The sequence below is a fragment of the Wolffia australiana genome, chromosome 7 (genome assembly GCF_029677425.1).
Source record: "Wolffia australiana isolate 7733 chromosome 7, ASM2967742v1".
Classification (NCBI taxonomy): Eukaryota; Viridiplantae; Streptophyta; class Magnoliopsida; order Alismatales; family Araceae; genus Wolffia; species Wolffia australiana.
In genome coordinates this window covers 8,603,201-8,617,454 of record NC_135841.1, presented here as the reverse complement: position 1 = coordinate 8,617,454, position 14,254 = coordinate 8,603,201, and the positions used below count along the sequence as shown (strand labels likewise).

The following is a 14,254-nucleotide window of genomic DNA, read 5'->3' as shown; positions in this document are numbered from 1 at the left end:
AGACGTTGTCGATTCTCAAGCTTGGTAGCGAAATTGTAGATTCTTCACGTCCGCTCGAGCTTCACGACGTGGCTGGCGACGGGTCGGGGCGTGGTCGACTGGAGGGTTCTATAATAGTTATTTAATTCTTTGAATATGTATTGTTGAATTCTTGACATATTAATATTTTCTGGTTATTAAAATTGAAGTCGATATTGAATCATTGTTGTAATGCCAAAAACTAGTGCTAATTTGTTTATGACAGTGAACTGATTCTTCTAATTTGTTTTTGAACGTCCTGTTTACTTTGTCAGAATTAACACACACATCATTTTACAAATTGACATTGCAAATATTTTATTACTCCGTTGAAGCTGACATTTATTTCTGCAAAATGGACAAAATTGGTATGCACGTGAAACAATTTTCTACTTCACTGATACTTGGAATATGTTTGCACAAAATCAGCAGAAAAAAACTGAATTAAGCTTGCCGAGTTGTTTACCAAATTTAGATTTTAAATTCTCTTCTCTAATATTATATACAGTGCAAATCTGCCATACTCTATTCATTACGTTTTGGCTCTCTTTCTAAAAGTTTATTTTGGGTAGTGCACATTGAGTCCTCTACAACTTATGGCAACATATATAAAACTTCTACAGTACTACATTTGAAGATTAACTATGACATTTTTACAGTACTAATTTTGAACGCATACCACGGATTTCTACTAATGTGAAGTGAAACTGAACGTAATATATCCTATTGAAGTTATTGAAGCATCAAATAAGAAAGCTAGGAGATTTGTAGCAATGGGTCAAACAGAAAGCACAGAGGTTGGGAAGACCAATCTAGGATAATGTAAGAAGAGTACTGGAAGCATAGGATATTAGTAGACTGGTCAACTCCTAAGGAATAAAATATCAATGAAAGGTGCTCGTGCAAAATAATCCAATGGAAGAGGTGACAACGTCCCATGTCTAGACATCTTCAGATAGTTTTTTGTGACGAGCAGGAAGAGTACATAGGAATAAGTTGTAACTTAGATAATCTATTGGCTTTTCGCGAAAAAACATACAACGTCTCAGAAACTCTTTTTAACATGGAACCAACTAGGAAGATTCCCAAACCAGGGTAAGACATTGTCTCAGAGTGATAGTAGTGTTGAATGTTAATCCACAAATATGATTTTCTTAAAAGAAGTGAGGTAATATCATAAAACACCAATTCATCCCCCCTTTTAATGTTTTCCACGATAACTTGTTCGAAAAATGCACTCCACTTTTATAGTAATTATTGCTGGGACATGATGATATTAGTATTATAAAATTCAATTAATTTATTTAACCATGAATATTTTACAGAATTATCTATATACGACATTTAATTACAGGGTTTAGAAGTATGTTAGAGACACGAGTTGGACCTCTAATAAGAGTCATTGGAGCCTCATGGTCCAAGAAGTGATAAATGCTCACAATGTGTATATCACCAGCAATACATGAAGCTAAAGGATGCAACCTTCCATGTAGTTAAATTTCATAATCCAGTTATGAGGGGGATAATTTGAAATCCAACCCAGGAGCTCCCAGTCAGCAAGAGTCATGGGCTAACGACATAAGAGACAAATCAATGGATAATAGAGGCCATTTTTAGAAAAAAGTCGACCCTATGTATAGTGACACTCATATTTTCAATCTCTTCATTCCGTAAGTGCTTCATCCAAATCTAGCCCGCAAGAAAATGATCCTGAAGATACATGTTACTAATCTATGATTGTGGGGAAATATATATGGTCTGGAGCACAATATGGAAGTTCGAAGCTAATAATTTTGACTTGTGGCGCAAAAAGGAACTTAATTTCGAGCTTCAATCGAAACGATAAACGGATGAGGGCCATGACCGAACCGATCGACTAACCTCTTACCTTCTCTTCCAAAGGGGAAGCCACATATTGTAAAAAACATTGGATGATATTGGTGTTAAGAATCCACTTTGGTCGAAAATAGAATCGACCATCTGTCTCCATGACTTCTGAGTAATCATAACCAAAGTGGATTTTATTTCTAAACCCCATCCAGAAAGTGATACGATCCCAATGGGAGTCTGCAATGCAGGAGACAAAAACGATCACAATCGAACCCCCCCCCCTTCCTTACAGTACGTGAAAGTTTATTTCTAAACCCCATGGTACGGATCAGAGACGATCAACTTAGCATAAACGAGTATGCGTATTTTAACCGACTAACAAAACGATAATTATATAATTTTAGTGTGCCGGTACAATTACCTTATAGAAATACGCGTCACTGAACAATTAACATTCTATGATTATTGATAGAATAATTAAAATAAAGAAAGGACACTAATAGATTTTTTCTTACTTTGAGCTGAAAAATGTTTCTTTATCTTCTCCACAGATCGCGATGTACTCTTATCTTGAACTTTTGAAGTCAGTCAAGGTTGGGCGCAGCGTCCTTCAAAAGTTCATTCTGGATCAAAATAAATAAACGGTTAACTGTGCTGAAGAGTATAGAGCAGAAAAGGATGCGTTATTTAGGTCTGGATAACCATTTAAATTTCATGTTACGTATTCAACTTTCCTCGATTTTAAATAATTCATTTACGGACGCAGCAATTCAGTGCTTTCTATTTTCGATTGAAGATGTCACAAAGAACTTCATTTTTTGGTTCTCTTTGACTGAAATGGGGATGAATAACGCATTTTAACTAGTTTGAAGATATAACAACATAGTTTTCTGAAAAATTAGATGTAAACGTTGCGTCTCTTGAAAACCAAGTGAAACCGTGTTCCGAAAAACCCGCTTCCTAGAAAAAAAAGAGGCCGTAGGAAACTGACCTTTAATGATTTAATCTTTATCAACTCTCTAGCAAGTTCCTCCTGCAAATTACTGAGCTCGCTCACATCTTGGTCCATGAATTTTTGTTTCAGACACCTGCAAAACGTGACCGATTTAAGAATTTGCCGATGAGTTCACAAAGTACCTGCCTGCCAGATTCTGTTACCTATTTTCTGCTCTCCATCCCTGGTGTTTTTCACTATCCAAACACCCAGAAGGCATAGGCTTCGCAGGAAAAGAAAACCCATGTTATTAATCTTTTTGCACAACAATTTGAACTATAGCTCGCTCGAAAGTCTTGTATTAATAATGGAATGCGCCCATCCGTTAAGAAACAAAAAAATCCCGATCAACGAAAAGAAATCTGATTAATATCAGCAATACAATCACGTTTCTGCCTCTGGAGCTTCTACGTTCCGTGTTAGTTATAAGGTCACAGGGAAACAGGGATATTTTTCTAACAATTTATTGACAGGAACGAGCAATTAAACTCAACGTCAACAATAAGTATATTTCGTACAGGATCACAGTTCCTTGCATTCCGTTCCAACTCTATGAATCTTTTGTAACGGTCGAATGTCTCCTTTGGACTGAAATTAAAGACACATGTGATTTTAAGTTAGCTTTCGGAAAAATAAATTAAACAAAGTAAACAAGAGTATTGCACAACGAATTATTCCCAAGACACTAATAATTCAAGGATGAACGTCATGCAAAAGGTAAAGACGGAGAGCATTTTCATTGCACAGCCACAAAAATTCCGTTCCAGTCAACTCCACACGTCCTACCTAGTCATTTCGTTTTATCTGTGATGAAAACAACCCTCCGAACACCAAAAGATTACAAATCAAGCACTGAACGAGATGCACTATAATCATTCACAATCGTAAATCATCCACATGTAGCACGGATATAATTTTAGTTACGTTGCAAGGACGAAGATATACCTGGACTGAGTTGAACAGGAGTAAAGGTCGCCCTCTGCTGAGAAGACTACTACCGCTACTTCAACATCGCACAAGACGGCAAGTTCGCGAGCCTTCTTTAGCAAATTATTCCGACGCTTCGAGAAGCAGACAAGCCTTCGTCCTCGGTCATCGATGCGCTGGAGTTTCACCTTCCCACGCCCCATGATTTGCTTACACCCGATGAACCCTAGCCAGAGGAAAGAAGATACGGCGATGTTGGAACTATCATGCCCTTCGGCTCTTGGCCTTCCTTCAACTCTCCTCCGCCATCTTCACCGATTAAAGAAGTACAGGCATAAACACCTGGATCTTATTTTAGAGATCCTCTCCCGAGAAGGTAAAGTTGACCGACGTGCCATAGATCTGGCTTGTTTTGTGCAGGAAATTCATCATGAAATATTTGGCACTAGAAATACTTGTTGTCATTTAATGTGCACTATTTTTCTATATAAACGGTTGTGTGGGTAAACCCGATGCACTTCTTTGATTTATCCAGCTGTGAAGCTCTAAATCATGAAAGTTTAGCTACATGAGCTACTACTGCTAAGTCTTTCTCCAAATATACGCGTTATTCCGTATTTTTGTTTGGACTTTCTGAAATATGTCTTTTTCGTTTCACAATTGGTCTGAAGACATCTTATTCTGGCGCCATTGGTAAGTAGCAAATTTCTTTACGAGTGGTGATCCTTTGCCCAATTTATTCCTCGTAATAATCGCCTGAAACGGTCTCAGTTGAATATTTCTGATATTAACTGCTTGAGTATTAACGACAGTATACATTTTCTCTTCTCAGAGATTGAATGTTTTATTTTTCATATTCTAAGGATACCGTTGGTTTAGTCAAAGAGAATCTCGATATGAACCTAAATTATAATTTGATTTTTATGCACTGATATCATTTTTCAAACGTTACTCTAAGTATTACCTTCTAGTCTCTCACAATTTTCATCTATTTTCTTAGACTACATATCGTTAAATGAGTCTAGTCACTATGGATACTTTGACTTTTTAGTTTCTCTCACAAATAATTTCATACGTTTGATATTTCTGGTATTTAAAATTAAATGCATCAAATGGAACCCAGACGAAGGACTCTTGAAAAGAAAGTATCCACTCCTAAATGGTAGTATCTAATTACTTTGGAAGATAAACCGAATTGCTTCATCTGGCCCATAATGGAAGGGTTGGTTGTAGAAGCTTGAGTGTATACAAATATGTCCAGGTTTTTACATAAATCCAACTTTTAACCAAATCAAAAAGAATAACCTTTATGAAATTTGAAAATAATAAATTGTTATCATTCCTTGAAAGCCTATCGTGACTGCATGAGACATATTTTGTTTTATTTTGATTTCAAATTCTGCGTTAATTTCCATTTCACCATATATCGTGTTAACTAAAAGATATAACCAACTCTGAAATAATAAGACAACAGAGGTAATGAGTTTAACCAGAAAATGATATTTATTTATTCACCATGAATTATCAATAGCTAATTTAGAATAGACTAGTTTTTAGGTACAAAGTTAATGTTAGCTGCAGCTGCAATATTATTGCTGAAATACAATTTTATGTTCTAGATATTTACTCCTATGTATCCTGCATCAAATACTCATACAATAATCCACTTTATACATAAAAACTACACGAAATGATGCATTATGAACCTTGATACTAATGTTCATTATTAAATATAGTAAATTGTGGATAAAGCTATGCATAGTTAGTATGCCGAATGTTACCTTGCAAAAAGAAAACGAACGTGCACCAACATTCCAAGAAAATTTAGCAAAATACTTAATATGCACCAGCATTACAATGAAATGTTTCGTGTTGAAGAAATAACGCAAAAGAGGAATCAAGAATAACATTTTGCTAGAGTCAATATTTGTTCCTTCCAAAAATAAAGTAAAAGTTTTCCATCTCAGATTACGGAGGTTGAAAGCTGAAAGAATCAGGACATTTATATCCCTCCATTTATATTTTATTTATCTTCGATTTATATGCTGGTCTCCTGCTTATTTTAGTTCCCTAATTACTACGCAAATTTGCTTCGTTCTACTTAATTATCCTGCAGAGATTCAAAGACATTGTGTCTGATATTTGATGCTAAACTTCAAATTTTACTTCGAAAGTCTTTGAACGTGAAGATAAAAATCATCTGAGAATCCAATCGAAAGGTTTTATCGATTATATGTGTTAGTGACATTTTATTTATATATTCAATTTGAAAATTTATGAATTGATCATCTAGAGGGGATGGGTTCACCTGGAATATAAACGATTCCCTCAACTGTTCTCTGGACCTAAATGCATGGTGATCCTAATATAGGACGATAAATTAACATCAATATCCAAAGAATTTTTTTTTTGGGGTTAAAATTACTTTTCCATAGTATAAGCAGTGTGCACGTTTTTATGATTCCTCTCATTCACCGTAAAGATTCAAGGATATCATTTCAATTTATGGCTGTATTACTTGGCATCGTATTTACTTAATAAGGCACATTATTTTATTGAGGGGAAATAGACCTCCCGTTTCTGTATTTTTTGAATTTCTCAAGCTGGGCTCCCGGATTACATCTGCAGGACCGGCCAACCATTCTTGGCAGAGGACTTTTATGCTGTGTTTTATGCATGCTAAATGATAGATTTCCGCGATATTGTTATCCTCCCAAAGGAGAATCTTCATGTCCTCCCAAATTGCCACGTAGTATGACATTAATCATACATTTATGCAACCCACATAGGGTTGAATTAAATCACCCATCTAGGAAGGAATATACCATTTTTTGGTATTTACTGTAGTCAACATTTCAGCAACACATTCATTCCGCTTGGGGCATAAATATGAAGCATCAAATTTTGTTAAATATATACCACTTTATGAAAACCATTTGACGAATACATGGACAAGGAGCCCATAAGACTTGGGATAAAAATATACCACTTTGGTTTCTTATCATTGAATCACACGTGGAATGGGCAGATAGTCGATTTTGGATATTCTTTTAAAACAAAATTAATTTAGCACACGGTTTTAGAATTACATTGAAGATGATACGACCAGCTGGTAGGCATCACATAAAAAGTCGACTTAGTTCCTCGATGCTATAGCCCTTGTTCATAGGGCACAGTTGTTTAATCGTAAAGAAGATGTATTTCGGTGCACTAGTCTGAATGAGTAACAAAGATTGATATATCGATTTGTTTTTACAGTTTCTTAAATTCGCATAAGGGCTGCGACGATTTTCTGTTCCCAGTTTTTTACAATATCATAATTTGTTATTCGGTTACCGCAACAAAGAACACTTAAAATTGTCAAACGATTCACGCTCTGGAAGGGAGCATATTTTGTAGTTTAGCCGACAACTGCAGAACGACATTAAATATCACATTTACGCTCAGATATTCGACTTATATAACGAGAAAATGGGCTTGACTCGTTAAACAATTTAACTCTTATCTATCATTTAGGGTTGGAGAGATGTACAGTTAAAATAAGGTCAAGTGATTATTATGTCTGAAGGTTATTTTACATCATGATAAATCACTAGGTTAAAATTCAGGACTGAAAACAATAAAGGATGCATGAAAACTCAACTTCATTTGACGCTTTCAAATTTTCGGCCAAGAAAGATTCGTGGACAAGACACTCAAATATTTTCTACGGTTCCGTTTGTCAGTGTTCTAGTGAGACACGCCAGCGAAGTAAATCTACTAACAATTCCACATACTTTTTATGAATTTCTATTAAGTTAAATGATTTAATGCAAAGTAAGACGGCATCTCTATGGATTCAGTAAATCGTTTCTTGAAACGAAAGATACAAAAAAATCGTCACCGAGAAACAAAGTGAAATCGTCGTACGAATGAACCAGGATCCAGAAAATCACCGAAAACAGGAAACTGACCTTTATTGACTTTATCTTCATCCCTCGCCTAGCGAGTTCCTCCAAGTTTTTTAGCTCACTCACACCATCTATGAATCTATATCTTAGATGCCTGCAAAATATCCCGGATTTGATTTTTTCTTTTTTGTGCTCTGCATCCGCGGTTACGCATCCTAAAGAATCTTTGGACAGGCAGTTTAACAGAAAAAACAATGACATTCATCATGTTAAGCGAAAAGTACTGCTATGTTTCAGTCTACCGGTATAGCCATAATTGACAGGTATGACATTCATCACGACGCCTCTTCATTAACTGAACACACGTTCTTTTATTTCAAATCAATAAAAATATAATGCAATGCTTAGAAAACAAGTAATTTTACTAAACTACGCAAGGCACGCCCCAGGATATAAGCCAGAGAAACACACTTCTGTCGAAATAGGTTTTATTTTTGCAGGAGACAATGACGGTTGTCGAGTTCATATGAAAAGAACAGCAAGTTATGGAAGCTAATAATGCCGTTACCGAACTACGAAATACATGTGAAAATTAGGTTTTGAGTAACGTTAAAGACAAATTCATTAGTGCTACAATTTGTATTTCCTACATGTATGAGACTTTTGTTACGGTGGAATGCTTGCTTCGGGCTGAAATTGAAGAAACATATGGTTCTAAATTTATGTTTACAAATTTAGAGTGATGCATAAGGAATATTGCGCAATTTATAAAAGTAAAATACTACTTTGGTCTGATAATTATCAAATATTTTCTCTGTGGCTAATTTCCACGCATGGAACTAAGACACCATCCACTCTACGCAAATAAGTACTAACCTTAATATATTGGTAAACTAAAACACTATGAATTAGTCATGGAACGAGATGGATCATTTTTATTTTATACCCATCCAGAGATAGCTAGCGTATCACGCTCCAAGATTACATATCCGTCACTATATGTTGGGATAAATGATAACGACACATTTTCATTAAAGACGATTAAATAATACTAAACAAGAAATCATGAAGACATTTGCTATAAGCTATCGGACTCGGAAAAGTACTCCCGTCAGGCATGGAAAAGAAAAGTTAAAATGATTTTTCTTCAGCAGTATTAACAAGAAAATCATAAAAGATGAATATCTTACACGATTAGAGCAGCGGAGAAGTAAAGGAATCATAAATATGATAGCTTGGAGAAGTTAAGGAAAATCAACGATGAAGAGCAGCGGAGAAACGCAGAAAGACGGGTGGCAGGGAGATGGATTGTTCATTCCATCGAGCAAGGTGCGACATTTCACAAGAATCATGGCACCCATGTATGTGGGAGCTTTGCAAGAAGAACGCAAGTCTGCTTGTTTGTCACTTCCCGCAGTCTTTTTTGTCCTGTACTTGTCGCCATTCTTCATCTGCATAGGGGCAGATTACTTTCTATGGTCATACTAATGAAACATTAGTGGCGGTAAATGACAGAAAGATCTCCCATGTATCATCGGTTGTGATGATACTCTTCTCCACCGCTCAACCAAACACATCTTTTGAATTAAAGAAACAAGGATATGTTTCCATTAGGGCGACCATGCCAGGCAGCCCATTTGCAGAACAATATAGCGATTTCTCTGGCATCTCTAAAACCAACTCATGTCTTTTAAATTTTGTACGGTTACAATGTGAGTTCACGCAAGATACAATATTTCCAAAACCTTAGACGTAACATGGTGACTGATAATTATACGAATCTTTGGATATGAATTTAGGTTTCTGAACCATTTGCGCCGTAGAAATTTTGTCTTATGTATTTAAAAAGATTACTAAATTTTATGCTAAATAACATGGAAGCCTTTATAACCAAAATAGTAAGATACATTTCTGCGCCTCTTTGAGAGATATGTGTAACAATACGACCCATTCAGTTATATTTTTTAACCTATGCAATTTTTTCAATCAATACAATTTAGAGGATTTTATCTGAAGATAACGACTGACATCAGATGACATTGGCAAAGAATCCAAAGTGAAATCCATAATAGAATTCCATCAATTATTTTTGAAGCTCACTTCGAATTTCCATCAATTATTTTTGAAGCTCACTTCGAATTTCCGTTTAAGAAAATTTCATACTTGGGATTTGCATTTTGCGTTTAGACATGAAAGAAAATTCGAAGGAACTACAAAGCCCTAAATGGTTTAAAGCGAAGCATAAGAAAGTTTACCATCAGCCATACGGCAACGAGAAGAATCAACCACTGAAAGAGATTTATCATTTTGAGCAGTGTTCGTGAATCGTCAAAACATTGCAGATGTGCCTGAGACATCAACTATTAGTCATCAGACTATTAAAAAACACGGTACATAAACTAGAACATCATTTGCATCGACAAAGATTTCAGATGATAGAACGAGCATGAATAACGATAATTTCCCATTAGCAAAGGACTAGTTAACATGCGTTCCGCCAAATATATCAGTTGATGAAGTTATTAAGAAACAAACCTTCAGTCGCCAGATTGAAAAATGTTTGAAATACAGAATTTGGTTCGTCAGCGTCAACAAAGAAACCAACAAGAGGAAATCTTACAAGACCAGAGTGAAGAAATCTAAAATTACTAGAGCAATACGCCATAGAAGATTTAATGACAATCAGTATTACAGCACGGCGGACACAGATTCAAAGGGTTTGGAGGAAGAAGAAAAGCCCGTATCGTCAAGCAAGATGGTATACTTCGCGAGAAACATGACCACAATGAATGTGGAAGTTTCGTGCGCGCGTCTTTCTGTCATTTTTCCCAGATTTCTATCCCGACAACAATCTCCCTGTCTATATAGTTTCTCATCGCTATGACGCCGTCCAAGTCTAAGATTAGGAGCGGGGTGCGACAGGAGGACGACCGCCTTCTTCATCGGTAAAAACGGTCGATCTTTGCTTTCAGCGAGAATCTGATCGCAATAAAATGCGATGAATACAAGCGGGCTGTTAAGAGTTCTCATGCCTGCTGCATTGAGTGGCAAAATACGAGAGTTAATACGCAAAGCAGAAGACTTCGTCCGCCATCAACGCGAGGATCGTGAATCTGCAGTAATCGTAAGGAGAGAAGTAACCTTATCGAGTCAGCTTACTCGATAGATATCAAGGAAGAAGCTCCCCTTGAACTGAAGTCTGCGCAGACAGACAACTGCCAAGAACAACAATTTGGGGCTTAACCTGACTCGCCGCTTGACTCGATCGGCATGAAAATGGTGTTCCATTTCCACGGTCTTAAAAATAAAAATGGGAAGAACTAAGAGAAAACCGGAGAGCCGACGAATCCTTATTAGCCGCGTTTGGCATGGAGACAATGCAGGGATTTAAAAAGTGAAGTTGAAGAGCACGGATCGACCTGGATTGGCTAGAACATGAGCAAAACATACCTTGACAGGCTAGAACTGCGACGGGATGCCTCGACATCAAACTCGACGGCAAGCTCGCAAGAATTCTTCAATTAATTGCTCCCATCCGACGTCCCCCTGTCGTCGACGCGCGGAAGGCGGATTGAAGAAGTTGGAATTCTCTAGGACATTGATCTCCGCCCTTGGCCTTCTTCGCGCATGAATCTTCTCCAAAATCCATAAATCCATAGCTTCGCCTCTTCACGACTACCGGAAATACCAAATTCATGAAGCTCTAATGAGCATAGAACACAAGAAACACGCAGCGATCTGTTGAAAAGATGAAGAATAGTCCAAACCCCAAGAAAAAAATCGAATGTAATAAGTGAAGGCCCGTCTCTGCAGATTAGTAGGGTCACGCGGGGCGACCGTACGCATGCGTCGTGTTACCTTTTCAGTGGAACACGTCATCTGCAATGACGTCATCAAGCCGATGTCATCATCCATTGCGTCGCGCCTTGGGGAACGAGTGCCACCCTTCCTAAATCCTAATTATAAGGAAAAAATAATCTAGCCCATTTTCTTATAGCCAGAAAAAGATTAGCCTTTTCTTTCTCCCTTGCTCGCATTTTCCCTTCCAGATCTTCTTAGAAGGAGAATAAGAACACAGAAGATGATAAAATCTACATGTATAATCTCAGCACCAACTCCCTATTTAGAGTCCATATGAAAAGGAACAGAATCCACACTTTGGCATCCGATAGGTAACAATGTTCAAGGGTGTAAAAACACGACATAATAAAAGTACCATGAATGTGAGAGAACAGGAGTCGAGCCCCATATATCTGAGTGGATTCTTTCTAAACATTTTGTTGTCGTATGGTTTGTAGGAAAAAAAAAAGGAACCTTATTGGATTTAGAAACATTTCAAGAGTCACAGATGATATTTTTTTAAGTTGATGGTAACCCAAAGTTTCTAATCATGTAAAGTATATAGCGTAGTTGTGGACGCAAAGTCCAGTATAACAGATTTCTATCGACGTCCTGTCCCTAAGTAAATCCGCTTTATTCAGGAAATGTGGCTTTAGATAGTAAAGAATGTCCTTAACCATCCCTCGATGAAGGATCTGGTGTGTTGCTTTGTCCTTCACAAGGCAAACAGAATCACGAATGTCAACATATATGTTATTATCCATGGTTAATGAATGTACGGATAATAAATTCTTATTAATTTCAGGAAAGTCTAATATATCTTTTAAATGTTAAGTTCAGTTGGAAGTTGAGATTTTTTTAGAGCCAATGGATAGAATTTTCAAGCCTGTGATGTTACTAACTTGTCTTGCATCATTTACATGATACTCCTGAAACTTTGCATTTTAATATGAAGTGACATAATAATTTTCTCCACTATCGAGATACAAGGCATGCTTTTCTGCGAAATTTACGGTGAAGGCTTGGAAATTTGAATTGTGGGGTGCCCTGCAATTTGTGGGCATCCAACTTTTAAATTTTATCTGAAGATCCGGACAATTCTTTGCTCTATGTCCATATAGTGAGCGAAATTGACATGCAAGTTGAAACCTTTGATTTCCTTTCCTCATCCATAAATCTGATATGGCCCTCAATTTTTTTTGTATTCCCTTTACTTATTAATATTTGATGATGGTATTTGTTGTGTTTGGGCATAAATGGCAGTAGGAGGAAATGAGGCACCATCTTCTTCATTTGAGAAGGTAAAAAATGAATTATGGGCCTTAATATTGGTGACAATTTCATCAAATTTCAGGTGACTGATGTGAGAAATTATGCTAACCTTAAAATGAGTAAGACGTAGGACGGCTACGGAATGCACGACTAAGGAATGGACGACGAAGGAATGGACGACTAGGTTGACGGGACAGACTACGGATAGATGGACGACTACGGATGGATCAGATACTGGAGGGATAAAACAGCCACATAAATCACACGGTCAAATTTGGACTTTAAAACCGATGAAAATCTGGTGGTGCAGCTCCGACCCTTATCGAGGGCGGGAGTAGTGTCTTCCCCCACCGCGACGATGCCTAAGCACCGAAATCAATATCCGAATTCGCGTCGTGAAGAAACACTCGAGAAAGAGAGAGAAGAAGTGGAAATCCAAACCAAATCTAATTCTGACGGCGGTGGAAACTTCTCGAGAAAACACTGGACGGAGAACAATTTCGACACCAAAGAGTTCAGGCGTACCTCGGCACCGTAGTGCGTGAAGAGGATGCGGGAAATTCCGATCGTGACGAGGCTGGGGACGTTGAGCGGCCCACTAGAGGAGGAAGATTTTGGGCGTTCCGGGCGTTGAACGGCCCTGGTAGTGAGTAGATGTCGTTGTCGCAGAGTCAGGTGTAGGCGAATACCCGTGCGCGTGAAGCGCGCGAATCACGCGTAGGGTGCGCGGAGCGCACGAAGCGCGTAGAGCAGTGCACGTGGGCGCTGAGCGCGCAGAGCGTCGGAGCGGCGTTGTGGCTCATAGCGTCGGACGGCGTCGACAACGACCGACGTCAGTGGCACAAGCGTGCACGGCGCTGAATGGCAGCATGGGGCGCTTTGGGCGGCGGCCTAGGGCTGCCTTCGGTGGCGGCGTGTGGCGGCCTAGGGCAGCGGCCTTGGGCTGCCTCGGGTGGCAGCCTGGGGCGGCCTGTGGCGGCGGCCTTGGGCTGCCTAGGGCGGCAGCGTGGGGCAGCAGCCTAGGGCTGCCTTGGGCGGCAGCCTAGGGCGGCCTGGGGCGGCGGCCTTGGGCTGCGTTAGGCGGTAGCCTGGGGCGGCCTGGGCCGGCCTGGGGCGCCGGCCTTGGGTTGCCTTGGGCGGTAGCCTAGGGCGGCCTGGGCGGCGGCCTAGGGCTGCCAAGGGCGAAGGAAAAAAAGGGAAGAGAAAGAGAGTGAAGAGGGAGGGGGGGAAAGGAGAGGAGGAGAAGGAAAAGGTTGGCGATGGGAGGCGGCGGCAGCGGTGGCGGTGCTAGGGTTGGAGAGGGATAGGGAGGCCTGGGGCAGTCCTCCAAGAAGAGTTAAACAAAACTCAATTCTTGAAATATGACTGCCTAATGCTTCTTGAAAACAATGGCCTGTATATAGGCCTTGGAGGAAAGAGAAAATGACGAGAAATTAGAGACGAGAAATGAAAGACGTGCGTCATGTCACACCAAAGGACAGTT

The 14,254-nt window shown here is 38.8% G+C and overlaps 2 protein-coding genes across 4 annotated transcripts; both read right to left on the bottom strand.

Annotated features, from left to right (window-relative positions):
• Positions 1-2,289: 2,289 nt before the first annotated feature.
• LOC144706098 (agamous-like MADS-box protein AP1) lies at positions 2,290-4,213 on the bottom strand. The gene is made up of 5 exons (XM_078578994.1): positions 3,788-4,213; positions 3,361-3,430; positions 3,007-3,065; positions 2,840-2,936; positions 2,290-2,471 (listed from the first exon to the last, which is right to left on the bottom strand). The coding sequence occupies exons 1-5, from the start codon at positions 3,970-3,972 to the stop codon at positions 2,433-2,435; spliced, it is 450 nt and encodes a 149-aa protein (XP_078435120.1). The 5' UTR covers positions 3,973-4,213; the 3' UTR covers positions 2,290-2,432.
• A 2,585-nt stretch (positions 4,214-6,798) lies between these two features.
• Positions 6,799-11,433, bottom strand: LOC144706152 (uncharacterized). Of its 3 annotated transcripts, XR_013582185.1 has the most exons (5): positions 11,110-11,433; positions 10,819-10,874; positions 9,915-10,007; positions 7,723-9,110; positions 6,799-7,180 (listed from the first exon to the last, which is right to left on the bottom strand). XR_013582185.1 is itself a non-coding variant. In XM_078579052.1 (4 exons), the coding sequence occupies exons 1-4, from the start codon at positions 11,144-11,146 to the stop codon at positions 8,904-8,906; spliced, it is 393 nt and encodes a 130-aa protein (XP_078435178.1). In that variant the 5' UTR covers positions 11,147-11,433; the 3' UTR covers positions 7,579-8,903. The 3 variants fall into 3 exon arrangements, 1 of the variants encoding a protein (XP_078435178.1); XM_078579052.1 differs by lacking the exon at positions 6,799-7,180 and having other exon boundaries at positions 7,579-9,110; XR_013582186.1 differs by lacking the exons at positions 6,799-7,180; positions 10,819-10,874 and having other exon boundaries at positions 7,579-9,110.
• Positions 11,434-14,254: the final 2,821 nt, after the last annotated feature.

Coding starts and splice junctions, on each gene's coding strand:
- LOC144706098 (XM_078578994.1), bottom strand. CDS start 3,972: ATGGGGCGTGGGAAGGTGAAACTCCAGCGCATCGATGACCGAGGACGA. Junction 3,431..3,787: donor TCCTGTTCAACTCAGTCCAG/GTATATCTTCGT, acceptor CTTTAATTTCAG/TCCAAAGGAGACATTCGACC. Junction 3,066..3,360: donor ATGCAAGGAACTGTGATCCT/GTACGAAATATA, acceptor TTTCCTGCGAAG/CCTATGCCTTCTGGGTGTTT.
- LOC144706152 (XM_078579052.1), bottom strand. CDS start 11,146: ATGTCGAGGCATCCCGTCGCAGTTCTAGCCTGTCAAG. Junction 10,875..11,109: donor CGCAGTTCTAGCCTGTCAAG/GTATGTTTTGCT, acceptor TGTTCTTGGCAG/TTGTCTGTCTGCGCAGACTT. Junction 10,008..10,818: donor TCTTCCTTGATATCTATCGA/GTAAGCTGACTC, acceptor TTGATGTCTCAG/GCACATCTGCAATGTTTTGA.